The sequence below is a fragment of the Paramisgurnus dabryanus genome, chromosome 6 (assembly GCF_030506205.2).
Source record: "Paramisgurnus dabryanus chromosome 6, PD_genome_1.1, whole genome shotgun sequence".
Taxonomy (NCBI): Eukaryota; Metazoa; Chordata; class Actinopteri; order Cypriniformes; family Cobitidae; genus Paramisgurnus; species Paramisgurnus dabryanus.
In genome coordinates, this window is record NC_133342.1 from 14328918 (window position 1) to 14356538 (window position 27621).

Here is a 27621-nt window from a genome sequence, read left to right on the forward strand (position 1 = left end):
GCCCTTGAGAAAATCACAACACCACTTTGGACATTAAATCTCATATTTAGAAGGGGAGTTACAGTAAAAAGCAAATCCTGTACAAATATACCTCTCCATATGTCCTCTTTTCTCCTTATAAAATGTAATCTTGCTCGATAAATGTTTACTGTGATATGAACGGCATATTGTTATCTGTCTCTCTTCATGGTCCCTGATATCAGATCTCTGCTGCTCAGTCTTAGGTCTTGAGATTATACCTGTCTAAGTGGGCTGTATAGGGGGTGTGGTTAATGTTGGGGTTGGAAAATTTCCCTTATTTTCAAAAGTTGACAAGTACAGTAGGTGGGAGGGTTTAAGGAAGTCTGCTAATCTAGTGGATGCTTAAACACAGTCTGAATGGGATGTGACAACATGGCTAACATCTCACCCTCGCCTGTGAAGGACTGTTACCTTTGCTCTTCTTCTTTAAAAGACTCGGTTGTTTTAAGATGCTGTCACAGTTTGTGTAAAAGCTGCTTACAGAGCTATTGGGAGTTCAACAAGACTCTGGATTGTCCTGTTTGTTTAAAGGAGACTCACTGTTCTGTGCTTCTTCAGTATCTGAGTGTTTCCTGCTTTGCCACCGTGCGTAAATTCTCTCATGACAGCAACGCAAAACCAAACCATGCTAGGAAAGCAGAAACTGTGATGGTAAGTGTCACTATACATCACTCTACAGATGCAAAGTCAGGGTTTTATGGGGTCAAATATATTTTCTTTTCAAATTTTTTGTATATTTCTATTGCATTTGAAATGCACGTACATTAGAGTCTTTGCTAAACGGTATTCGAGAGAGGAAGTAGGTTTTTTCCTTCTGTTTAAGTTCTGTGGTGTAAACCGAAAAATTTATGATCTTCAAAAAATTAGGCGCCGGCAAACAATAGGATGTTGTTTTTCCCGTCTATAAATACTTGAGACCAGAATGAGAGCTCTTATACAGTAATCAATAATTAAAAACAAACTATGATCATTGCTCCCAAGTTCTTATAAAATTCTGCCAATGATACATACTCTTTCAGTATAAAAGACATTATTATGAAAAAATAGACCCCTGGAATATGTTTTTCTTTTTTTAAAGAAAATTCTAATGTGTAGAAAAAATAAAATGATGGCTGGAGCACAAATTTAGTGTAAATAAAGTTATTTTTCAATTTTTAATTTATACATTCTTAACATGTTTGTTTTATTTGATTTCAGAGGGAGCAGTCAAGTGAAACCAGGTAAGCGCTATTTTTCTTTGAACAAATATTGTCTGGGATCAAACATCTCTACTTAGTACATAAGCACTCTGAAATATAAAATATTTTTTAAAATTTAAAGGATGGTTCCTCACACCCCATATATATATATATATATATATATATATATATATATATATATATATATATATATATATATATATATATATATATATATATATATATATATATATATATATAATCCGTTATTCTGTATCCTGTTCTGTGCATTGTGCATTGCTATACTCGTATGACTAATGAAGCAATGGTAACTTTTGATTGATGAGCTTGCATTTACTAAGTTAAGAGGGAGTTGTGACATTTCCTTTGTTAATTTAGAAGCCTGGTGCAGGCAGGTCAACCAGGTCACGGTTAGTTCTTTTGAACTTCCCTGTTCCAATCACCACTTCTTTGTTTGGATCATAACTATGAATTATTATTTATGTATCAGTATCCAGACTTGCTTACTCCGGTGTCGATCATGCGATTGTTCCAGACACTTCCTAGTGTCTAGCAGGCGTTTTCTTTCTGTACCCTATATAATGTGAACTTTCTCCTATAAACTTTGGTCTATAATTTGAACAGTATTCAGTATGGAGTGAAAACAGTATCAAAACCTCCCAAAAACGCACACAAAAGTACACACGTGCAGGTTGTTCAAAAATGCACAAATCCACACGAAAAATTCACACATTGAAATCCACAAATGCACGCAGGAGATTTATGTGCAATATATCGTCTTCCTAAAGAGGGTGCATACAGTCCTTATATAGTTTTTCTTTTAAACAGATGCGTTACAATAAAGTATAAGTGACTTATAATACTGAAAAAGCATGTTTACATACAATGTTTACATGTTAGACATACATATAAAGCCTATAACAATATATACTGTATACTTTGTTTATTTTCTATATTTTTGCATGCTGTATTGTACACTGGGTTTCCAAAGGCGATTTGTAATCTACAGTAAATCAACATTTAAAATTAAAATGCATCCTTCTTGATTCTTCAAAAATAGCACCTATCTTTAGCAAAGCATCACAGAGATATGATGAGAAAGAGCCGGATGTGCTACAGCTCAGAAAAAATATATGAATAAAAATAATTTTAATTAATTGAAGTTAGTTTATTTTCTTTCTTCTATTGTTGTTGTGTTTTTATTAAAAATAATAATAAACCACAAACTAAGCATTTGTTTAATATAAGAGAAAAATCCAAAGATCTTTTATTTTATTTGTGTTATAACATGGGTAGTCATCCTCCTATACATTTGGTTAAAAAAGTATGTTTACTATACATTCAATGCACCTGTGTGCTCTGATGAGCGCAAATATCTATTCTTGTAATTAAATAATAGCGGTGTTTGCTAGGGCTGTGCAAAAAATCGACTGCGATTATCATGCGCCAGTAAATCAGGTTCATAATCGAGGAAAATCGATTCCGATTATCTATGCGATTTTGCCTAGCTTCTCGGTGATCTACGGGTCTGTGTAATAAATGCCGCTCCATCTGAAAGTAGCTGATGGCGATTTACTTCTAATCACGGAACTGGCTTTACTGATGACACGCGCATGATAATCGCAGTCGATTTTTTGCACAGCCCTAGTGTTTGCACACCTCTATTCTTTATGTTGGCTACAGGTTTAGGTTATAGGTTTACTGTTGGTTTTGTGTGCGATGACACTCGGTTGAAGACTAAAGAAGGATTCATTTTAAATGTTAATTTATAGATATATAGAGACAAACGTTCAGTATATAATATGTATGTCTAACAAGTAAACATTGTATGTAAATATGCTTTTTACAGTATTATACTCACATTCCAAATATGGGTTATCACTTGACAATAATGTCACTTGTACTTTATTGTAATGCATCTGTTTAAAAGAAAAAAAAACTATATTAGGTCTGTACGCATTGTGCATTTGTGGTCTGTGTGTGCATTTATGGAAGGTTTTGATACTGTTTTCACTCCATAATTCAATGTTTGTGTATTTCATAGCCCCTGATAAATATCAAAACTCTCTGCTGCTTAGCTCAGACCTCTCCAAGATACCTCAGACTACGAAACATATTCCTAGACCTGATTAGAACTACATTCTAACAAATGGGAACAAGCAAATTTTACTTTCTTATGTTTGCTTAGCTTAAGCTGTAAATGTGATGTGTGCTTCTAGGGACGAGGACGTAGATACAGATGTGATGCTACATGACGCTTCAAAAAGTGAATCTGAAGAGGAACCTCATCCATCACCCACAGCTACATCTAAATCATTGAGGTCCAACCTGTGTCCAAAATGCGGCAAGAGATTCGAAAAAAAATCTGACCTGAGAGCCCACAAAAAAGTGCACTCCTTAAGAAAGCCGCACCAGTGCTCCACCTGTGGAAAGAGTTACGTTTGTAAACATGAGCTCACTTTACACATGCGTCTGCACACAGGTGAGAAGCTGTTTAACTGCCCTCACTGTGAGAAAAAGTTCACCAGAGAGAAATGTTTGAAGTCCCACTTAAGGAGCCACACAGGGGAAAAGCCATTCTCTTGTTCTCAATGTGGGAATAGTTTTTCTCTAAAAATGTTCCCTAAAAAATCACCTGCGGCTGCATGCTGGTAATCTGCTTCATCAGTGTGATCATTGCGGGAAGCTTTTCAACACTGCAGCTGCTATGAGGAGCCACACGTTGACCCACACCAAAGTGAGATCTTTCCCATGTCCACATTGTGACAAAAAGTTTATCCGAAAGGATGAGCTGAACACTCACCTCTATAGCCATTCAGAGATCAAACCATTCAGCTGTTCAGTGTGTGGGAAGAGTTTCCTATCAAAGAAAGTACTTAACATGCATCAGGTCGTTCACAAGGACGACCGCCCCTTTCACTGCATGCAGTGCGAGAAAAGCTTCAAAAGGATGAGCCACCTGACATCACACATAAAGACCCACAGCTCTGACACTCCTTGCATGAGAGTATTCACAGTGAAGAGAAGCCTTACAGATGTGAGAAGTGTGAAAAAAGCTTTCGTTCATACAGGGATCGCACTAGACATCAGGTGATTCACTCAGAGGAAAAACGGTAGAAGTGCTCAATCTGTGATATGAGGTTTCGCTTCAGCAGTTCGCTGAGGAGCCACAAAGCCATTCACTCTGAGGACAAACCTTACCACTGTGAGAAGTGTGGAAAAAGCTTCAACAGACTCGATACACTGAAAAGCCATAAAGCGATCCACACTGATGAAAGACCATATAAGTGTTCTCAATGTGATTTGGCTTTCAAGACTTCATCTTCGCTCAGGTTCCACAAAATTATTCACTCCAAGACCCTGCTACACTGCAGCATCTGTGACAAAACCTTCACTCGCCAAAAATCCTTCAAAATTCATCAAGACGTTCATGCAGGGATTCAAGGATTCTACAAATGCTCTGAGTGTGGAAAATGCCTGAGCTCGGCAAGTTGCTTGAAGAACCACATGGAGCAACACTTTGAAAGGAAAATGTACCACTGTGCTGAGTGCGAGAAGAGTTTCACCACAGTGGCATACCTGAGGAAGCACCAGAAGATGGTGCACATTGATGAGAAGCTGTAAATAATACCAACGGGATACTGGTTACTCACCAGCTGCAACATTCTGGAGAGAAGGAGCACACTTGCTCCCATTGCGGGAAGGTAGATGTAGAAAGAGGATCCTCATTATGTTATCCTCATATTTCTTCCCTACTGATAAATCCATCAAAGACCAGCTTAAGCTGGTAGTTGGTTTTAGCTGGTTTAAGTTGGCAGTAGCTGGTCTAAGCTGGTCCTCCCAGCCTGGCAAAGCTGGTCAAGCTAAGCTAATTCCAGCTAGACCAACTTAAAAAGTGACCAAAACATGGCTAGACCAGCTTGCTACATCAGCAATACAAGCTAAAATCGAGCTGGGACACCAGTTAAAACCAGATCACCAGCTTATGCTGGTCTTAGCTGGATTTTTCAGTAGGGTTATGAAGCAATGGTAACTTTCATTTGTCTTAGCTTGCAAATATTAAGATTGAGTCAATTTCTTTAGACGTGCTGAAACTCGCAATGAACTGGTCAGCTCAGGTCATGTTGACACGAGCATCTTCCTTGTTCTTAGTTTTAACTTCTCTGTCACTGTACCATTACAAATGTACCATTAACCAGACTTGTATTGTTGTGGAATTTTTACCTTGTTGAAAACATGAATAATTATAGTCATAACCCAATACAGTTTAAAAGGATTTTAATATCTTTCAAGAGGTATTTTCGTCTGCACAATTCAGACTGTGCAGGGAAAAGGTGAACTTTAGCTCTGCACTTACACGTTTAATATATTTAGCTACTTCCATTTATATCACATAGCCAACTAAACTTGAATCGGAATTGAACCCTAGACATTTAAGCCTGTTATCACAGGTAATTTATGTCCATTTTGCATTTTACATGAGAAAAAAAACACTATTTCGATTATTAGATTGATTGTGTGCTGAAGCGGAATTTTCGTAATGGTCTTTGATGGACTCAATTAACCAGAATGCAGTCAGAATGAGTCATTAGCTCCACCCACTAACCACTGACCGATGCAGCCTTCAGGTATTTTCGACTTCATGCGGCGCCGCAAGAACCGAAAGCCAGATGACGTCAAGGTTTCGTGAGAGCGATTTAAAAGCAAACTCCTCCTTATGATTTCACGAATCGCTCTCGCGGTACTTTGACATCATCTGGCTGTCGATTCTTGTGGCGCCACATGAAGTTGAACAAGCCTAATATCTTCTTTTACCACTCAACCTGCTCTCGAATCATCTTAAGTCAACTTGATGTTAGCCGGCAGACAAACCGAACCAAAGAGTAACTCCGCTTTTACAGTCTCTGAAGGGGAAATCACCAAAACCCTCAATAAAAGTTGGCTAAAACCTGTGCAGTATGTGGATGTAAGGACAACAAATTCAGGCCACCGGGAGTTTTTATTGTTTACATCAACGCGACCCTCAGCTGACACATCACTAGCAGATACTTTAATAATTTATGGACAGTCTGAAGATTTTATTAGATTTTATATATTTTTTATGTTGCATATATTTATTATTATATATTTTTTTAATATTATGATGAGTGAACACGGTTTTCTTTTAGTCCTTTTATGTTGTTGTTTGTCTGAAAATGTATGTTATTTCTTGTTGTGGGTGAGGGAGCACCCTAAATTTCGTTGCACTTTTAGTGCAATGACAATAAAGGCTATTCTATTCTATTCTATAACTCGAAAATTTGAATATGCAGCCAGCACTTTCGTCAGGAAGATTTCAATTTAAAGGGATAGTTCACCCAAAAATGAAAATTCTGTCATCATTTACCCACCATCATGTTGTTACAAACCTGTATAAGTTTCTTTGTTCATATGACCGTAAAGGAAGATATTTTGATAAATGTTTGCAACCAAACCGTCCGTGAACCCCATTCACTTCCATAGTAGGACATAAGAATACTATGGAAGTAACCAAGGTTTGGTTAAAAACATTTCTCAAATATCTTCCTTTGTGTTTATCAGAATAAAGAAATTTATTCAGGTTTGTACCAACATGAGAGTTGGTCAAAACAGAAAAATTACGCTTAGTTAATAGATGTTCCAGATCGATTTGATTTCGATTCACAAGCTATCAAATCGATTTAATTTTCAATTTCAGTTCTCGGGATAGGTTTTTATACTCGATTCAACTCAATGAGTATAGATTTAATACAAATACTATATTAATAAAAAAGAACAGTGAACAGCAGTTTACAAGTGGGTAATTAATAAAAAGAAATTAAAAAGACACAACACTACCGTCGTCATCTTGCTTGTCAAAACTAAAATACTTCCATTCTTCTGACTTTTTATGTGAAGGTGGCATCAACGTCGATGAAGCACATGAAACTGCCATTTTAAGCACTGAATGAATGAATGACAGGGCTCGCCTCTCGCTCCTTGGTAACATCGGGCAAGGCAAAAAAGAGGGTGACATCTAGTGAAGAAGACTAGTAATTAGATTAACATTAATCTTACGTTCAAGTTTTGCGTAAATAAATATGAAAGAAAAAATCGATTCTGCTCTTTGAGAATCGATTTTGAATCGACCACATTTAAAAAAACGATTAATCTAAAAATTCTTTCTGTGTTTTTGAAGCTTTGATTGTGTTTACAGTGCGCAATATAACGTGTTCATGTTTCAAGTGTAAAAAAGCGGTACTTTTCACACAATTTACTTATCTGTATAGTGCTGTTTTCACTGTCCTAAAAACGGGCTGATGTCTTCCTTGTTCTATGAAGTCACTCCTTCAGAAATACGTAATGAGTTCTGATTGTGTAGTTTGTTTAGTGTGTTGTGATTCGATAGCAGCTTAGCTTAGCAGAGCCGTTTGAGCCAAAGCTGGCGACTGACATTCCTGTGGCCGGAGTTTAGTCAACAAACCGTTTTACTGACGTCATTAAAGAAGGAAGTAGAGAACTGTAGTCCAAACCGGCCGTTCGCTGTAGGCTTTGAAAAAGGGATTCTATTAAAGACAATATATCACCTGGCAGTGAACTTTGAGCTTTATCATTTTACAGGTATTATTTATGCTATTATAGCAACATTACACACTAACTAGGGTTTAAAAAAATGGGATCAGGAAGAACGTGACCTTTAAGCCAGGACTAGGCCTTGGTTTAATTAGGAAATATAACTAGTTTTAACAAACATGTCTAACTAGAAACATTACTTGGGTGCATTTTAAGTCAAAACAAAGGGCACTGATGTATTTTGAGATGTGTCAGTTCAAGTTGTTTTTTAGTTTGGACAGCCCTTACATTTATTTTAGTCTAGGACTAGTCTAATCCCTGTCCGGGAAACCACCCCTTAATAAACAGCAATAAATGCTCAAATCATAAAACAGTAGAAATTAGTAAAGATAAAATAAGTAAAATTTTCCATGACAGTATATCCGAGAGATGATCAGGAGTTACTCCAGACATTGTCCATCCTCCATCTGCAGGTGATTAACACTTCCTCTTTTTATCTTTATGTATTGTGTACCTTTTCCAATAAATCACGCTTTTGAGATTGTAAGATTAAATTAATAAAATTTTCATGCATGTGAAGGTGACCTATAGTGTCTTGTGCCCCATGTCAAGATCACTTCAATCATTGGTGCCTTTGAGAAATCACGACTTTGGACATTACATCTCATATTTAGAAGGGGAGTTAAAGTAAAAGCAAATATTGTACACCTCTCCATCTATTGAAAAAGTACTATATCTTTGTACAGCACTTTGGTACAGTATGCCCATGTGCCTTATGTTTTAATTAGGGCTGTCAAAAGATTAATCACGATTAATCGCATACAAAATAAAAGTTTGTGTTTGAATAATATATTAATGTGTGTTGTGTGTAATCATATGTATACATGAATACACACACACACACACACACACACACATGTATACATTAAAGAAAAATAATCATGTATATGTATATGTATATATATATATATATATATATATATATATATATATATATATATATATATATATATATATATATACACATGTAAATGTTTCTAAAATACGTGCAACCATTTGTGTGTGTTTATATATACAAAATAATAACACACAGTGCACACACATATATTATGCAAACACAAACTTTTATTTTGTATGCGATTAATCGTGATTAATCATTTGACCGCCCTACTTTTTATATTACTCTTTCAATTATATTTTGTATTATGTTAAAGCAACACTATGTAGTTTTTTTACCTTTAAATAATGTCTCTAAAATTATTTCAGTGATAGAACAACTTTTAACTGGACAAATTGTACTGTTGCTGCAACCTGGGCAGCCTCCTAGCTGCTACAAGCACACTCTGAAAGTGGCGGTGAAGGGTAGGAAACACAGCCCCGCCCCTTCCCCTGCCTGCAGAAGAGTGTCTGATGACAGGCACTGTTGCGCTTTTCAACCACATGGGGAGCTGTAAGTCATTTTTACATGGAAACTACATAGTGTTGCTTTAAACTTATATTATTAATATAATCACAGACGTGAACTGGTTAACTAAGGTCATGTGACCTGGGGTAACTTCCCTCTTCCTTTGCCCTCTGTTTCAACCCCCCATGCAGTTTTAAATCTGTCAATGAATCATTAAGTATCATTTATCATACTTGTTTATCACATGAGTGTTGGTTACGGGACCGTCCGTCCAGACATTTTCATGCTATTGTTTGGAGGTGATCAATATGTCCTCTTTCCTCCTTCTAAAATGTAATCCTTCTCAATAAACCTTTTACTGTGATATGAACGGGATATTGTTGTGTGTCTCGCTTCATGGTCCCTAATATCAGATCTCTGCTCAGTCCTGGGTTTTGAGATTATACCTGCCTAAGTAGGCTGCAGAATAGGGTGTGTGGTTAAATTTGGGAAATTTCCCTTATTTTAAAATGTTGACAAGTACAGTATGGGGGAGGGCTTAAGGAAGTCTGCTAGACTAGTAGATGCTAAAACGCAGCCTTAATGTGATGTGACAACATGGCTACTGCCTCACCATCTCGTGTGAAAGACTGTTATCTTTGCTCTTCTTCTTTAAAAGACTCAGTTGTTTTAAGATGCTGTCACAGTTTGTGTAAAAGCTGCTTACAGAGCTATTGGGAGTTCAACAAGACTCTGGATTGTCCTGTTTGTTTAAAGGAGACTCACTGTTCTGTGCTTCTGCAGTATCTGAGTGTTTCCCGCTTTGCCACCGTGCGTAAATTCTCTCATGACAGCAACGCAAAACCAAACCATGCTAGGAAAGCAGAAACTGTGATGGTAAGTGTCACTATACATCACTCTACAGATGCAAGTCAGGGTTTTATGGGGTTAAATATATTTTCTTTTCAAATTTGTTTGGGTATTTCTCTTGCATTTGAAATGCATGTACACTAGAATCTTTGCTAAACGGTACTCATTGTATAAGAGAGAGGAAGTATAAGAGGCGCCAGGAAACAATAGGATGTTTAACCCATCTATGTATATATAAGAATTGAACCTCTTCACGTCTTGATGTTATTTGCGAGGTGGTACATTGGCAAATGATTCATAAAGTCATACCTCTGCAAATCTTTAATCGATTGTGTTTAAGAAGTACTGTATGCTCAAACTCTAATGACAGCAATGTGATCGTCGATGTGCTGGTAGAGAGAGAGAGAGAGAGAGAGAGAGAGAGAGAGAGAGACAGAGAAAAAGAGAGATTGCGGCTCTGTAGAAATGATCGATGTTATTTGAAGTCGGCTCTTAAAGGACAAAACACCAGAGTAAGATATTACCTGGCTATTATATACATTTTTCAGGGCGTTTTTGCAACCCAGTGGCAACTTGTCCACGACCCGGGACTGGGTCGTGACCCGGTGGTTGAGGACCTCTGCTCTAGCTGCCATCAAAATGTATACAACCACCATGAATGCTCTTTCAAGATGAACACGACACCGTGTTCGGTCCGAAACCACTAGCAATGATCCGACAAGCACACTCTTTTAACCTTTCTCACCACAATGACCATATTTAATGTTTACCTAGCAAAAGTTTACCACGTTCGTAACATTTTAAAGTTCGTAAACTTTCGGACAGAAACCACAAACTTACCCACATTTGTCAAAATCCGTGAAATCCTGTCAACTCTTTATCCCACCCAGAGCATGTGTGACCTAGACAATTTTATATCTTACTTGAGAACCGCTGAGACATTAGAAGATGGAAATTTAGCGTCAGAATAAAATGTTCGAACGTTATGATTTTTTGACAGAAACTTGTACATATTTAGGAAACATGTTAAGTTGTTCACATATCTCTAAAAAACTAAAAATGTTGTGGACGCCAACCCCTGATATGAACTGCAGATTGAGTTATAAAAAACATTGCAAACATAAAAATGAGCAGATAAACGTATGCTGTCCAACATTTTATACTGCAGTATAACCACTAAAAGTCAATGTTACTTACCGCTCCTCTAACAATAAAAACAACAAATGTTTGGTAGCATATTTGCTCTAATAGAGTCACTCCATATTAACATAAATAGATGACTGAAGTCAGTGGTGAAGAAACTGTCAGAGATAATGAACACTATGGGCAGCATCAAGACAGAAGACGACATTAACTGGAGGTCAAATATGAATCAGTGGAAATCAATTTAATAATATAAATAACATCCAGCTTACTTCCTATAAAGCATCTACATTCTTAACACGTTGTTTTATTTGTTTTCAGAGAGAGCAGTCAAGTGAAACCAGGTAAGAGCTATTTTTCTTAAAACAAATATGTCAATATTACAATCTTGTGCATTGTTATACTCGTATGACTTATGAAGCAATGGTAACTTTTGATTGATGAGCTTGCATTTACTAAGTTGAGAGGGAGTTGGGACATTTCCTTTGTTAATGTAGAAGCCTGGTGCAGGCAGGTCAACCAGATCACCACATCCTTGCTTGCATCGTATAACTCATGATTATTTATGTATCAATATCCAGACTTGTTTACTCAGGTGTCGATCATGCGATTGTTCCATAAATTTCCTAGTGTCTAGCAGGCGTTTTCTTTCTGTACCCTATGTGAACTTTCTCCAATAAACTTTGGTCTATGATTTGAATGGCATTCAGTAGGGATGCACCGAATATTCGGCCACCGAAAATTTTCGGCCGAAAATGGCTCAAAAGTGCATTTTCGGTTTTCGGCCGAAAGACTTTAATGACCGAAACAATACGGCCGAAATGTTGTGATGACGCAAACAGAACCGCAACCTGCACGTGCTTGTTTGAAGCAACATGTCTGCGGTGTGGACTTATTTCAGTGTTTCTGAGAAAGACCCACGGACAGCGATTTGCAAAACCTGTAATGCTGAGATTTCAAGAGGGGGTGCATCTGCAAAGACCTCCACGTCGGGTTTAATTTATCACCTTAAATCCAAACATTCCGATCGCTACGCTGAATATGAGAGGAACGCGGCACAGAAAAGGAAAACGCCTCCGAGCACACCCACTATGTCTGTGGCGGACGTTTTTGAAAAGGCAAGGAAGTTTCCCAGTGATGGTGTCAAGGCAAAAGGCATTACACAAAAGATCATGGAATTTATTGCCTTAGATGATCAGCCATTCTCTGTCGTAGAAGATGTGGGATTTTGTAGGCTGATCGAGCACATTGAGCCACGTTATGTCATGCCAAGCAGACGACATTTATCAGAGGTGTGTTTACCAGAGCTGTTTAATGTTGTTGCAACTCACGTCCATGAGCATATAGCTGCAGGTATGTCAGCAATCAGTTTCACTACAGATATATGGAGCTCAGACGTCAGCATTACCAGTATGCTCAGTCTAACCGCACAATGGATCGATGCGGATTTCCAGCTGCAAAAGATTCTGCTCCATTCACAAGAGTTTCGAGGGTCACATACAGCAGCAGCCATTTCTGATGCATTCGCCAATATGTTCGACACATGGCATATCGACAAATCTAAAGTGCATGTCATTGTCAGTGACAATGCAAGAAATATGACAAAAGCGATAGAAGACAGCCAGCTGAAGGGAATACGGTGCATGGCCCACACACTACATTTAGCTGTGAATGAAGGAGTGTTGTCTCAACGCAGCGTAAAAGACGTACTGGGTATAGGCAGAAGAATTGTTGGCCACTTCAAACATTCTCAGCTGGCCTATTCCCGCTTGCAGTCTATGCAAGATCAGCTTGGAACACCATTAAAACGGTTCCAGCAAGACGTGAGTACACGATGGAACAGCACTTTTTACATGTTGCAAAGCCTCTTTGCGCAAAAGCGAGTCTTGGCTGCATATAGCGCAGACCACGAGCTCCCCGCGACATTCACTTCACACCAGTGGGTCTTAATAGAGAACATTCTCTCTCTTCTTGCACCCTTTGAACAGCTAACTAAAGAGATAAGCTCCTCTGATGCATCTGTAGCGGACGTTATTCCTTTAATCGCAGCACTAAAGCGTCTCCTAAGCAAAGAGGTTGTGACGGACCACGGAGTGAAAACAATGAAAAGTACACTCTTAGAGTCTGTCACCACACGTTTCACGGAGATCTATTCGGATCCTCTGCACTTCATCGCGACTGTACTTGATCCGCGTTATAAAGACCATTACTTGGATGCGGAAATAAAGCAACGCGCACGAGAAATGATCCAGGACACGATGGATGCGGAATACCCGCGTGAAGACGGAGCAGCGCCCAGCGCAGAAGAAGGAGATCAGAGCGCAGAAAAAAAGACGCGTCTCTCTGCACCAGATGAGGGGCATGCACCCTCATTGTCTGATATGTTCAGTGAAATCCTGCAAGAAAGTGCCTCACATAATAGTAATAGGTAGGCTATATTCTGTACTTATACTATATATGTGACTTATACTATATATCAGATTGTAGCCATATTTCTGCTAGATATTTGTTTTAATTAGATAAAAATGTATGGAAGAAAAATAATGACAAAAGTTTTTGAATTAAAATAGCCTGTTGAATTGTACTACCTGAAAAAAAATGCATTGTATTAACCGTACTTGAATTTAAATGCATTGTATTTTTATGTTTTTGAATTAAAACAGCCTGTTGAATTGTACTACCTGAAAAAAATGCATTGTATTAACCGTGCTTGAATTTTAATGCATTGTATTTTTAGGTTTTGCATTTTTAAGGGCTGAAATTCAACATGCGTGTATATTTTCTGTATTAAAAATTCAATAGTCCACATTCACCTTTTAGATTTCACTTTAAAATATTCGGTCTGTTTAAAAATACAACGTAAAATATTCAGCAGGCAAGTTTCAGTCCATTTAAATTCGCGTCCAAAAATTCAAGTCCAAAAATTCAGTCGTACAGATTTCAACATTTAACATCCGGGAACTGCAGGAAAAGCAGTAGAGTACCGAGTATAATCTCATCTGCTGTTAATCGATCTGGCCAGCAGGTGGTGCACGTGTTCGCCAAAACTTTGTACATGTAAGATGATTTATCCACTGCAGTGATGAATGTTGGCTTTTATGTTCAGTTTTAGTAGAACAACTGTAATACACTCATACAGAGAGTGTATTGTTTGGTTATGTTATTGACAGGATACTAAACGGTTTTTAAATGCCATATAAATTAAATAGGGCCTTTCTGCCTGCTATTGGCTTCGTTTCTCAAAAGCTAAGTTGATTGTAGATTTTATTGGTGGCAATCTACCATCTTCTTATGCCTACGAGAAACGGACACGTTTTTGTAATTCGTCACCTCAGTTTATAAACCATACTCGGATTATTGAACTGTTCAAGTTACAAATTGTGCGCGCGGATTAATAAACCATACGCACAATTAAACAATCAGTGCTCTCAGATTTTCAATCCATATCCACAAATTCATAAACAGTGCACACGCTTTCGCAATGGTTTTGCAAACTGAGTCCACTACCGCAGAGGTCCCCAACCACCGGGTCGTGGACAAGTTGCCACCGGTCGCAAGAACATCCTGAAAAAATTTGTATAATAGCTACGTTATAGTTTAATCAGGTGTTTTGTCCTTTACGAGCCGACTTCAAATAACATATCAATCCACTTCTATACAGGGCCGTGCTCACTCTTTTTCTTTGTCTCTCTCTCTCTCTCTCTCTCTCTCTCTCTCTCTCTCTCTCTCTCTCTCTCTACCAGCGCATCGGCGATCACATTGCTGTCATTAAGGCCGTAGCCAGGATTTTTCAAATACCGAGGACAACCCCTACAATTTTTTTTTATTATTTATATTTTTTCCATATTACAGAATAATAATAAACACGTCCAAACTACAATAGCACAAATGTAACTGTGTCTGTGAGAATTTTTGTTGGTGACTAAAAGCATCCAAAAAAATCAATGGTTACATTTCATCATCTGAAGTCACCCTTTCAGTGGCGGATGCAGAACGTGACATATGGGTGGGCATGGATTAAGTCCGGGTGGACCTGAATCTATGGGTGTCACTTTTGAATAAGAAACTATAACAAGTCTATAAAATTCGTCAAAACTTCAGGAATCACAAGCGTATTGGTGAGAACACCCGAACTGCACGTCACATTTTTGACATTATTGATATACTTTAAATTGTAATGCAACATGACATTAATTAAGCCTTTTTGGTTAAAAAAATTATTGGGCTGTCATATAGCCTACAAAAAAGAACCTGCACACAGTGACAAGAAATATAAATGAACACAAAAAACCTAATACTTTTTAAAATAGCCTATTAAAACTGTTTAAATAAATTAAGCTACTAAATGCTTAAAATGAAGCTTCACTCTGAGCGAACACATACCTTGACGAAGGCTATTTGCCGATACGTTGGTTATAATAAATAATTTTTGCAAGTGAGTGTGCAGTCACTATTTTGTGTTATAAAATAAAGCTTCTAACATCATATTCTCTTCATACAAATCACTAAAAATATATTTTCGTTCTCACATATTTAAGTTAACTTACTAAATAAAGAAAGAAAAAGGGAATTGCTAGAATAATGTTTGACTCTGAGGTTAAACGAAATGACAAATAAATAAACATTTAATATACTTTTTGATGACCATAAGAAGCGGGTACTCGTAAAGAGCGGAGCCGAGGAGCGCGCATTTCAGACGTGAACACGAAAGGAATAATGGGTTTAGTTATGCTTTCACTTCATTTCCTGACAGTTTCACTTGTTAGTGGGGATAGTAATAACTAACAAGATGACACCGAATTACATACAATATAATTACCTAACTAAATCTGAGAGAATGCAAACCCATTACAATATTTTTTCCTCCGACGGGCAGGGCGCAGATACATCTTTGTAGCCCGACAGGAATTCGCCATAGCCCCGGGACAGTTAGACATGGATACAACTTCATATGGTGTATTTTACCTATTGCATGTTATGTTAAAAACAGTAAAATTATAAGTAAGCCTGATAACTATTTAAAAACTATTATAAAGAAGTTGAATGTTGCGTTATATGGTTCTAATGAAAAAAATATTCCCGAGCAGCTTTCAGCCATGATCACTTTGAGAACTTTTTTTGCAAGCAAGTGGAAAACGTATTTTGAATAACAATACGTTATAAATATGTGCTGCGCGCTTTCCTCTCAATAACATAAACACACAACAAATATGACAGCGGGGTAAAAAATAGAAAGGAAACATCTGATCACAGTGATGTTGTTTGATAGCCTACCAGCTCTCTAACTCAGCACTAAGTCACGACATGTTTATTGCTACACTTTATACAATATAGTCTATTGCTTTTAGCAACAAATAGCCTATCATAACAACCTATAAGCCTACTGTGTAATTGAGACATTCATTTAAGAAATGCATTAAAAGCAGAAAGAATAGGCTGCGGAAATATAGTGGGTTCACTATAATCCACACCACAGACGTTCTTGGTTTGCTTCTTATTTATTAAATCGAGGCAATTGTTTGATTAATCATTGATTAATATTGAGATACAATTTATACAAAACGAAATTCACTTTAAAGAAAGTCTTTCTACAAAACAAACCTATGCAGGGCTCGCAAAATCGCTACCCCGACGTCCCGAGTATTATTTTTTTTTTTCATTTCTGATTGGGCGGGCCAGCTGATTGGGCGGGGCATAGCTCCGCGCCTGCCTGCAATTAGTTTCATTTGCGATATCAAATGAATGTCTTCATTTTATTCATAAAGTCATACCTTTGCAATTCTTTGATCGATTGTGTTTTAGAAGTACTGTATGCTTGAACTCTAATGACAGCAATGTGATCGCCGATGCGCTGGCAGAGAGAGAGAGAGAGAGAGAGAGAGAGAGAGAGAGAGAGAGAGAGAGAGAGAGAGAGAAAGAAAAAGAGAGAGCGCGGCCCTGTATAGAAGTGGATTGATATGTTATTTGAAGTCGGCTCGTAAAGGACAAAACACCTGATTAAACTATAACGTAGCTATTATAGACATTTTTTCAGGATGTTCTTGCGACCGGTGGCAACTTGTCCACGACCCGGTGGTTGGGGACCTCTGCGGTAGTGGACTCAGTTTGCAAAACCATTGCGAAAGCGTGTGCAGCTGTTTATGAATTTGTGGATATGGATTGAAAATCTGAGAGCACTGATTGTTTAATTGTGCGTATGGTTTATTAATCCGCGCGCACAATTTGTAACTTGAACAGTTCAATAATCCGAGTATGGTTTATAAACTGAGGTGACGAATTACAAAAACGTGTCCGTTTCTCGTAGGCATAAGAAGATGGTAGATTGCCACCAATAAAATCTACAATCAACTTAGCTTTTGAGAAACGAAGCCAATAGCAGGCAGAAAGGCCCTATTTAATTTATATGGCATTTAAAAACCGTTTAGTATCCTGTCAATAACATAACCAAACAATACACTCTCTGTATGAGTGTATTACAGTTGTTCTACTAAAACTGAACATAAAAGCCAACATTCATCACTGCAGTGGATAAATCATCTTACATGTACAAAGTTTTGGCGAACACGTGCACCACCTGCTGGCCAGATCGATTAACAGCAGATGAGATTATACTCGGTACTCTACTGCTTTTCCTGGAGTTCCCGGATGTTAAATGTTGAAATCTGTACGACTGAATTTTTGGACTTGAATTTTTGGACGCGAATTTAAATGGACTGAAACTTGCCTGCTGAATATTTTACGTTGTATTTTTAAACAGACCTAATATTTTAAAGTGAAATCTAAAAGGTGAATGTGGACTATTGAATTTTTAATACAGAAAATATACACGCATGTTGAATTTCAGCCCTTAAAAATGCAAAACCTAAAAATACAATGCATTAAAATTCAAGCATGGTTAATACAATGCATTTTTTTTCAGGTAGTACAATTCAACAGGCTGTTTTAATTCAAAAACATAAAAATACAATGCATTAAAATTCAAGTACGGTTAATACAATGCATTTTTTTTCAGGTAGTACAATTCAACAGGCTATTTTAATTCAAAAACTTTTGTCATTATTTTTCTTCCATAAAAATGTTTATTTATGCACTTGCCCTATTTAAATACTCTCTCTCAAATCTTTCTAAAATGTCAGGCAGATGACAAGTTCAACCGCTCAACAGCTAGATGGTTATCTGTCTGAAGTCCCCATCCCTAGAAGTGATAACCCTCTTGCCTACTGGAGAAGTAATCACAGCCGCTTTCCTGACCTGGCAAAGATGGCACGCAAGTACTTGTCTGCTCCATGCACAAGCACTGACAGTGAGAGACTGTTCAGTGCAGCAGCTCATGTTCTCGATGAGAAGAGGAACAGACTTCACTGTGATAAAGCAGAGAAGCTACTTTTCATCAAGAAAAACCTGCCACTTTACCTCAAGAAGTAGAATCGGCTTGCTTGTCTATGTTTAAATATTTATTATCCACTTTGCACATCTGCAATTCTTGGTGCAGTTGTTGTTGTTAAAGTTCTACAGTTTTGATACACTGTTATGTTGAAGGCCTACAGAGAAAAAATATTGTTGTTTCTTTAAGCAGTTGCACTTGTTCTGAATGCACTTTCTTGTAGCAGTCCTACAGAGAAAAAATTAAAATGCACTTGACCTAAATGCACTATGTTTTTATAAGAGAACGTTTAATTTTAAAACCTACTGGCCTGTACATTATTATTTATATTATTTTCATTATGAGTGGGGTCAAGTTAAACATTTTAGTTTGAAATTTTCAATTTTATTTTGTACTGTGCATTGTTGTGCTAAATAAATATTTGCATAATTTGTAATTGATTTATTCTTTGAAACTTTAATATAATTTTATGCAATTGCAATGCCTTGATTTGAATAAAGTTAGTACACAGCCATAGCCATAAATGCAATGGTACTAATAATTAGCATAATTTCTTTCGTGTTTCGGTTTTCGGCCTTGGTTTCCTCGTTTTCGGTTTCGGCCAAGATTTTTCATTTCGGTGCATCCCTAGCATTCAGTGTCTGTGTCTTTCACTGTTTTATGTTGGCTTAGTTTAAGCTGTTATAGAATCAAATTTTTTATTGCATTATATAAAAAACTTTGATGTGTGCTTCTAGGGACGAGGATGTATATGCAGATGTGATGCTACATGACGTAATTCCTTCAACAAGTGAATCTGAAGAGGAACCTCATCCACCACCCACAGCTACATCGAAATCGTTGAGGTCCATCCTGTGTGTAAAATGCGGCAAGAGATTCGAAAAAAAATCTGACCTGAGAGCTCACGAAAAAGTGCACGCCTTAAGAAAGCCGTATCAGTGTTCCACCTGTGGAAAGAGTTACGCTGGGAAAGATGAGCTTACTTTACACATGCGTCTGCACACAGGTGAGAAGCTGTTTAACTGCCCTCACTGTGAGAAAAAGTTCACCAGAGAGAAATGTTTGAAGTCCCACTTAAGGAGCCACACAGGGGAAAAGCCGTTCTCTTGTTCTCAATGTGGGAAAAGTTTTTCTCAAAAAAGTGCCGTAAAAAATCACCTGCGGCTGCATGCAGGAAATCTGCCTTATCAGTGTGATCATTGCGGAAAGCTTTTTAACAGTGCAGGTGCTATGAGGAGCCACAAGGTGACCCACACCGGTGAGAGGCCTTTTCCATGTCCACAATGTGACAAAAAGTTTATCCTAAAGATTGAGCTGAAGACTCACCTCTATAGCCATTCAGGAATCAAACCATTCAGCTGTTCAGTGTGTGGGAAGAGTTTCGTAACGAAGCAGGTACTTAACACTCATCAGGTCGTTCACAAGGACGACCGTCCCTTTCACTGCACACAGTGCGAGAAAAGCTTCAAAAGGATGAGCCATTTAACATCACACATTAAGACCCACAGCTCTGACACCCCTTACAAGTGCACCTACTGCAGCAAATCCTTCAAACTTCCCTTCTACCTTAAACTGCATGAGAGTATTCACAGTGAAGAGAAGCCTTACAGCTGTGAGAAGTGTGGAAAAAGCTTTCGTTTATCAGGTGATTGCACCAAACATCAGGCTGTACATTCAGAGGAAAAACGGTACAAGTGCTCAGTCTGTGATATGAGGTTTCGCTTCAACAGTTCGCTGAGGAGCCACAAAGCCGTTCACTCTGAGGACAAACCTTACCACTGTGAGAAGTGTGGAAAGAGCTTCAACAGACTCGATACCCTGAAAAACCATAGAGCGATCCACACTGATGAAAGACCTTATAAGTGTTCTCAATGTGATTTGGCTTTCAAGACTTCATCTTCGCTCAGGTTACACAAAATGATTCACTCCAAGACCCTGCTGCACTGCAGCATCTGTGACAAAACCTTCACTCGCCAAAAATCCTTCAAAATTCATCAAGACGTTCATGCAGGGATTCAAGTCTACAAATGCTCTGAGTGTGGAAAATGCCTGAGCTCGGCAAGTCACTTGAAGAACCACATGGAGCAACACTTTGAAAGGAAAATGTACCACTGTGCTGAGTGTGAGAAGAGTTTCACCACAGTGGGATGCCTGAGGAAGCACCAGAAGATGGTGCACATTGATGAGAAGCTGTAAATAATACCAAAGGGATACTGGTTACTAACCAGCTGCAACATTCAGGACAGAAGGAGCACACTTGCTCCCATTGCGGGAAGGTATAGATGTATAGAGAGGATCGGTTGGCATGAGACGATTCACTTTTTGATTCACTCACGAATCACGATTCAGAAGAGAGACCTCAATGATACTCAGTTTGGTAAAGAATTTAATAAGAGCCACCATCTAAAACATTAAAAAATAATTGGTGAGTGGAGATAATATTTAGCATTATGTTTGTTTATTGTTTTTCTATTAAAAATCTAAGATTTTTTCCTTCTTTGTAAGCCGTGCAGGCATTGGTTACACTTAAGTGAAATGTAGCTACTATATACTACTGTATAATAGGTAGTTTTATGTATGCATGCAATTAGATTTGTATAAAAAAAGTTAATGTGAGAAATATATTTTTCATTTACACAACACCTGTACAATGCTTATGAGTCAAGACCCAGAAGAATTGCTAAAATATTACTGCAAGAGAGAATTAAAAATAATAACAGATACAATTGTAGTCAATGTATGCTTTATTTCTTTTCAGCTTTTTTATTTTTCTATCCAAATTTTGTATTTTCAAAAAAGACCTGCATTACATAATATGTTTGTTAGAATTAAGAAGTTTTTCCCCACACTCCACATTTATACGTTTAATGTTTTTCATATAACCCTGCATAATCCTCATTATGTTATCCTCATATTTCTTCCCTACTGAAAAATCCAGCAAAGACCAACATAAACTGGTGGCTGGTTTTAGGTGGCAGTAGCTGTTCTAAGCTAGTCCTCCCAGCCTGGCAAAGCTGGTCAAGCTAAGCTAAGTCCAGCTAGACCAGCTTAAAAAGTGACCAAAACACAGCTAGACCAGCTTGCTAAAACCAAGCTGGGAGACCAGCTAAAACCAGATCACCAGCTTATGCTGGTCTTAGCTGGATTTTTCAGTAGGGTTATGAAGCTGTCATGGAATTTTAGTCGCATTCAATAATACTATTAAAGAGTGAAGGTCAAGGATCAAACACAGACACACTGTTAACAGAATTTTCTTTGTCTGATTTATTATATTCTATAGAATAGTCTCTCACCCTCTGTATGCAGAAGTAACGAGAGCCCCGTTTACAAAGTTGAGAGCCCCGTTAACAAAGTTGTACACATATTTATAGCAAGATACTGAAAAATACATAGTCATGTCAAAACCTTCCATTTATCAATGATTAAGAAACATATCAGTTGAAGCACATCTAGTCAAATAGAAGAAATTATTTCGACCGTTTACTGGGTTTTCTAACTTGTTCATGATTTGTTACTTATCTCATTCACTAAGCCCCCTTTATCTTATCTGATAGGACTTTGTATAATGTTCTAGTCCTTGGACATTTTACTGCTGAAAAGACAAAAAGAACAAAAAATCTTCCGCAAGAACAAGATTTTGCATTTAACCATTATAAGTTCATAAACTATAATAAAAATAAAAAATCTCCCACTACAAAGCAATGGTAACTTTCATTTGTCTTAGCTTGCAAATATTAAGATTGAGCCAATTTCTTTAGACGTGCCGAAACTCGCAATGAACTGGTCAGCTCAGGTCATGTTGACACGAGCATCTTCCTTGTTCTTAATTTTAACTTCTCTGTCACTGTACCATTACAAATGTACCATTAACCAGACTTGTATTGTTGTGGAATTTTTACCTTGTTGAACACATGAATAATTAAAGTCATAACCCAAAACAGTTTAAAATTATTTTAATATCTTGCAAGAGGCATTTTCGTCTGCACAATTCAGACTGTGCAGAGAAAAGGTGAACTTTAGCTCTGCACTCACACGTTTAATATATTCAGCTACTTCCATTTATATCCCATGTATATATATAATATCAATTATATCAAAATAAGTAAATATATATATATACACACAAGGTAATGTTTCTAAAATACATGCATCCATGTGTGTGTGTATTTATATATACAAAATAATTACACACAGTGCACACACATATTTTATGCAAACACAAACTTTTATTTTGTATGCGATTAATCGTGATTAATCTTTTGACAGCCCTAGTTTTTATATTACTCTTTTGATTATATTTTGTATTATGTTAAACTTATATTATTAATATAATCACAGACATGAACTGGTTAACTAAGGTCATGTGACCTGGGGTAACTTCCCTCTTCCTGTGCTCTCTGTTTCAACCCCCTATCCAGTTATAATCTGTCAATGAATCATTAAGTATCATTTATCATACTTGTTTATCACATGAGTGTTGGTTAGGAGACCGTCCGTCCAGACATTTTCATGCTATTGTTTGGAGGTGATCAATTGTCCTCTTTCCTCCTTATAAAATGTAAATCCTTCTCAATAAACCTTTTACTGTGATATGAAAGGGATATTGTTGTCTGTCTCTCTTCGTGGTCCCTGATATCAGATCTCTGCTGCTCAGTCCTGGGTTTTGAGATTATACCTGTCTAAGTGGGCTGTAGAATAGGGGATAATGTTGGGGTTAAGAAATGTCCCTTATTTTCAAATGTTGACAAGTACAGTATGGGGGAGGGCTTAAGGAAGTCTGCTAGACTAGATGCTTAAACACAGTCTGAATGTGATGTGACAACATGGCTAACATCTCACCCTCGCCTGTGAAGGACTGTTACCTTTGCTCTTTTTCTTTAAAAGACTCGGTTGTTTTAAGATGCTGTCACAGTTTGTGTAAAAGCTGTTTATACAGCTATTGGGAGTTCAACAAGACTTTGGGTTGTCCTGTTTGTTTAAAGGAGACTCACTGTTCTGTGCTTCTGCAGTATCTGAGTGTTTCCTGCTTTGCCACAGTGCGTAAATTCTCTCATGACAGCAATGCAAAACCAAACCATGCTAGGAAAGCAGAAACTGTGATGGTAAGTGTCACTATACATCACTCTACAGATGCAAAGTCAGGGTTTTATGGGGTCAAAAATATTTTCTTTTCAAATTTGTTTGTATATTTCTATTGTATTTGAAATGCACGTACACTGCGAGTCTTTGCTAAATGGTACTCATTGTATAAGAGAGAGGAAGATGTTTTTTTGTTTTTACTTCTGCGGTTCTGTGGTGTTAACTAAAAAATGCATGATCTTAAATAAATTAGGCGCCGGGCAACAATAGGATGTTGTTTTTTCCAGAATGAGAGCTCTTGATACAGTAATAATCAATAATAAAAAATAAACTATCATTGCTCCTAAGATCTTGTAAAAATTCTGCCAATGTTACATACTCTTTCAGTCTAAAAGACATTATTATGAAAAAATATTTTAAGAAAATTTTAATGTGTAGAAGCTTTATTGTCCTGTCCCACAACTCTATGTGTGGGCGTGTACCAGGAATATGATTGGTCAAGTTCTAAAAAATAAATTGGTGGCCAAAAAGCAGCTGGAGCACAAATTTTGTGTAAATTAAGTTATTTTTCAAATGTTTTCACCTTTTAATTGCATTTCTATTGGGAAATTAGTTTTGTAATTTTTAAAATGTGGGATTAGTTATCATTAAGCGCTCTCTAGGGCTTTTCACACTGGACTTAACCCTGGGTTATCTTTGTTGTAAACCCTGCTTTTAACCCCTTTGTTTTATTTGTTTACAGAGGGAGCAGTCAGGTGAAACCAGGTAAGAGCTATTTTTCTTAAAACAAATATGTCCGGGATCAAACATCTTTACTTACATAAACACTCTGAAATATAAAAATGGTGTTAGAATTTAAACCCCACCCCATATTTATATATATTTATATATATATATATATATATTGTCGTGGAATTTTAGTCGCATTCAATAATACTATTAAAGAGTGAAGATCAAGGATCAAACACAGACACACTGTTAACAGAAAACAAGATACTGAAAAATACATAGTCATCCCATCTCCACCCATGAACCAAACATCCTCATCTTAGTTCCAGCGTCACTTACAAAATAACCTTCAATTTATCAATGATTAAGAAACATATTAGTTGAAGCACATCTAGTCAAATAGAAGAAATTATTTTGTTCTCAGTGAACTCAACCGTTTACTGGGTTTTCTAACTTGTTCATGATTTGTTACTTATCTCATTCACTAAGCCCCTTTTATCTTATCTGATAGGACTTTGTATAATGTTCTAGTCCTTGGACCATTTATTGTTGAAAAGACAAAAATAACAAAAAATCTTCCACAAGAACAGAAGAACAGGATTTTGCATATAACAATTATAAGTCCATAAACTATAATTAAAATAAAAAATCTCCCACTACAATATCTAATCCGTTATTCTGTATTCTGTTCTTTACATTGTTTATTGTTATACTTGTATGACTTATGAAGCAATGGTAACTTTTGATTGATGACCTTGCATTTACTAAGTTGATAGGGAGTTGTGACATTTCCTTTGTTAATGTAGAAACCTGGTGCAGGCAGGTCAACCAGGTCACAGTTAGTTCTATTGAACTTCCCTGTTCTAATCACCACGTCCTTGTTTGCATCGTATAACTTCGAATGATTATTTATGTATCAGTAATATCAAGACTTGCTTGTGTCAATCATGCTATTGTTCCAGACATTGCCTAGCGTCTAGCAGACGTTTCTTTTCTGTACCCTATATAATGTGAACTGTCTCCAATAAACTTTGGTCTATGATTTGAATGGCATTCAGTGTCTGTGTCTTTCACTGTTTTATGTTGGCTTAGTTTAAGCTGTCATAGAATCAGCTTTTCTATTGCATCATATAAAAAACTTTGATGTGTGCTTCTAGGGACGAGGACGTAGATGCAGATGTGATGCTACATGACGTTATTCCTACAACAAGTGAATCTGAAGAGGAACCTCATCCACCACCCACAGCTACATCAAAATCATTGAGGTCCAACCTGTGTCCAAAATGCGGCAAGAGATTCGAAAAAAAATCTGACCTGAGAGCTCACGAAAAAGTGCACGTCTTAAGAAAGCCATATCAGTGCTTTACCTGTGAAAAGAGTTATGCTCGTAAAGCTGAGCTCACATTACACATGCGTCTGCACACAGGTGAGAAGCTGTTTAACTGCCCTCACTGTGAGAAAAAGTTCACCAGAGAGAAATGTTTGAAGTTACACTTAAGGAGCCACACAGGGGAAAAGCCGTTCTTTTGTTCTCAATGTGGGATACGTTTTTCTCAAAAAAGTGCCCTAAAAAATCACCTGCGGTTGCATGCAGGAAATCTGCCTTATCAGTGTGATCATTGCGGGAAGCTTTTTAACAGTGCAGATGCTAGGAGGATCCACAAGTTGACCCACACAGGAGAGAAGCCTCTTCCATGTCCACAATGTGACAAAAAGTTTATCCGAAAGGATGAGCTGAAGACTCACCTGTATAGCCATTCAGGGATCAAACCATTCAGCTGTTCAGTGTGTGGGAAGAGTTTCGTAACGAAGCAGGTACTTAACACTCATCAGGTTGTTCACAAGGACGACCGCCCCTTTCACTGCACGCAGTGCGAGAAAAGCTTCAAAAGGATGAGCCATCTGACATCACACATAAAGACCCACAGCTCTGACACCCCTTACAAGTGCACCTACTGCAGCAAATCCTTCAAACTTCCCTTCTACCTAAAACTGCACACGCGTATTCACAGTGAAGAGAAGCCTTACAGCTGTGAACAGTGTGGCAAAAGCTTTTATTCATACAGGGATCGCACTAGACATCAGGTGATTCACTCAGAGGAAAAACGGTACAAGTGCTCAATTTGTGATATGAGGTTTCGCTTCAACAGTTCGCTGAAGAAACACAAAGTCGTTCACTCTGAGGACAAACCTTACCACTGTGAGAAGTGTGGAAAGAGCTTTAACAGACTCGATTACCTGAAAAACCACAAGGTGATTCACACTGATGCAAGACGTTAGTGTTCTCAATGTGATTTGGCCTTCAAGACTTCAAATTCGCTCAGGTTACACAAAATGATTCACTCCAAGACCCTGCTACACTGCAGCATCTGTGACAAAACCTTCACTCGACAAAGATCCTTCAAAATTCATCAAGATGTTCATGCAGGGATTCAAGTCTACAAATGCTCTGAGTGTGGAAAATGCCTGAGCTCGGCAAGTTGCTTGAAGCTGCACATGCAGCAACACTTCGGTAAGAAAATGTACCACTGTGCTGAATGCGAGAAGAGTTTCAGCTCAGTGGCATACCTGAGGAAGCACCAGAAGATGGTGCACATTGACGAAAAGCCATACGTCTTTTTCGACGGCTTTAATAATACTGAAGGAAAACTGGTTACTCACCAACTACAACATTTGGGAGAAATTAAGCATGAGATCAACTCTGAGAAAAGAGACCTCAGTAATTCTCTAAATGTGGAACATATTTGATCGTCCAAAACAAATAATACATCATTAGTGGAAACAAATAGCAAGTATAATACGTAACATTTTTTTTTACAGATATTGATTTGCTTAGTTTTTATATGCAAGTAATTTAATTATGTGTACTAAATGTTCATATAATTTCATACACATTTGTGTTTTACAAGTACTTTTACGTGTTTTTTAAGTGCCCTAATGATTAATTGAAAGGTAGTTACTTTTTAGAAGTCAACTTTTAAAAATAACTTTGTCTGTGTTGCTTCACTGCTTATTCTTGCCATACTTCTGTTGCCAAACTGCGCTTGCATACATTGCCTCGTCTTCATTGTGTACAAACAGTAAAAGGGTCTATTGATCTAAGCTGTTTATAAATTCATACAGCTTTGCTTTAGTAAAAAAAATTTCCTTCGCTGTTAACTTCAACCCACTGTTCACTCTCCATTAGGAAATAGGTATGGTTTCTAAATTTGTTTAAAATGAAATGTATTAAAAGCTCAGCT

At 37.4% G+C, this 27621-nt stretch overlaps 2 protein-coding genes and 1 pseudogene across 2 annotated transcripts; all 3 read left to right on the forward strand.

Annotated features, from left to right (window-relative positions):
* The first annotated feature begins 338 nt into the window (after window positions 1-338).
* On the forward strand, window positions 339-6876 carry LOC135747824 (uncharacterized; annotated as a pseudogene).
* A 2901-nt stretch (window positions 6877-9777) lies between these two features.
* Window positions 9778-20857, forward strand: LOC135747247 (uncharacterized). Its single transcript, XM_065265889.2, has 3 exons — window positions 9778-10071; window positions 11509-11531; window positions 19309-20857. The coding sequence occupies exons 1-3, from the start codon at window positions 9793-9795 to the stop codon at window positions 20765-20767; spliced, it is 1761 nt and encodes a 586-aa protein (XP_065121961.1). The 5' UTR covers window positions 9778-9792; the 3' UTR covers window positions 20768-20857.
* Window positions 20858-23428: 2571 nt separating this feature from the next.
* Window positions 23429-27621, forward strand: LOC135747259 (uncharacterized). Its single transcript, XM_065265892.2, has 3 exons — window positions 23429-23673; window positions 24393-24415; window positions 25537-27621. Exons 1-3 carry the CDS (start codon window positions 23671-23673, stop codon window positions 26657-26659), a joined length of 1149 nt encoding a protein of 382 aa, XP_065121964.2. The 5' UTR covers window positions 23429-23670; the 3' UTR covers window positions 26660-27621.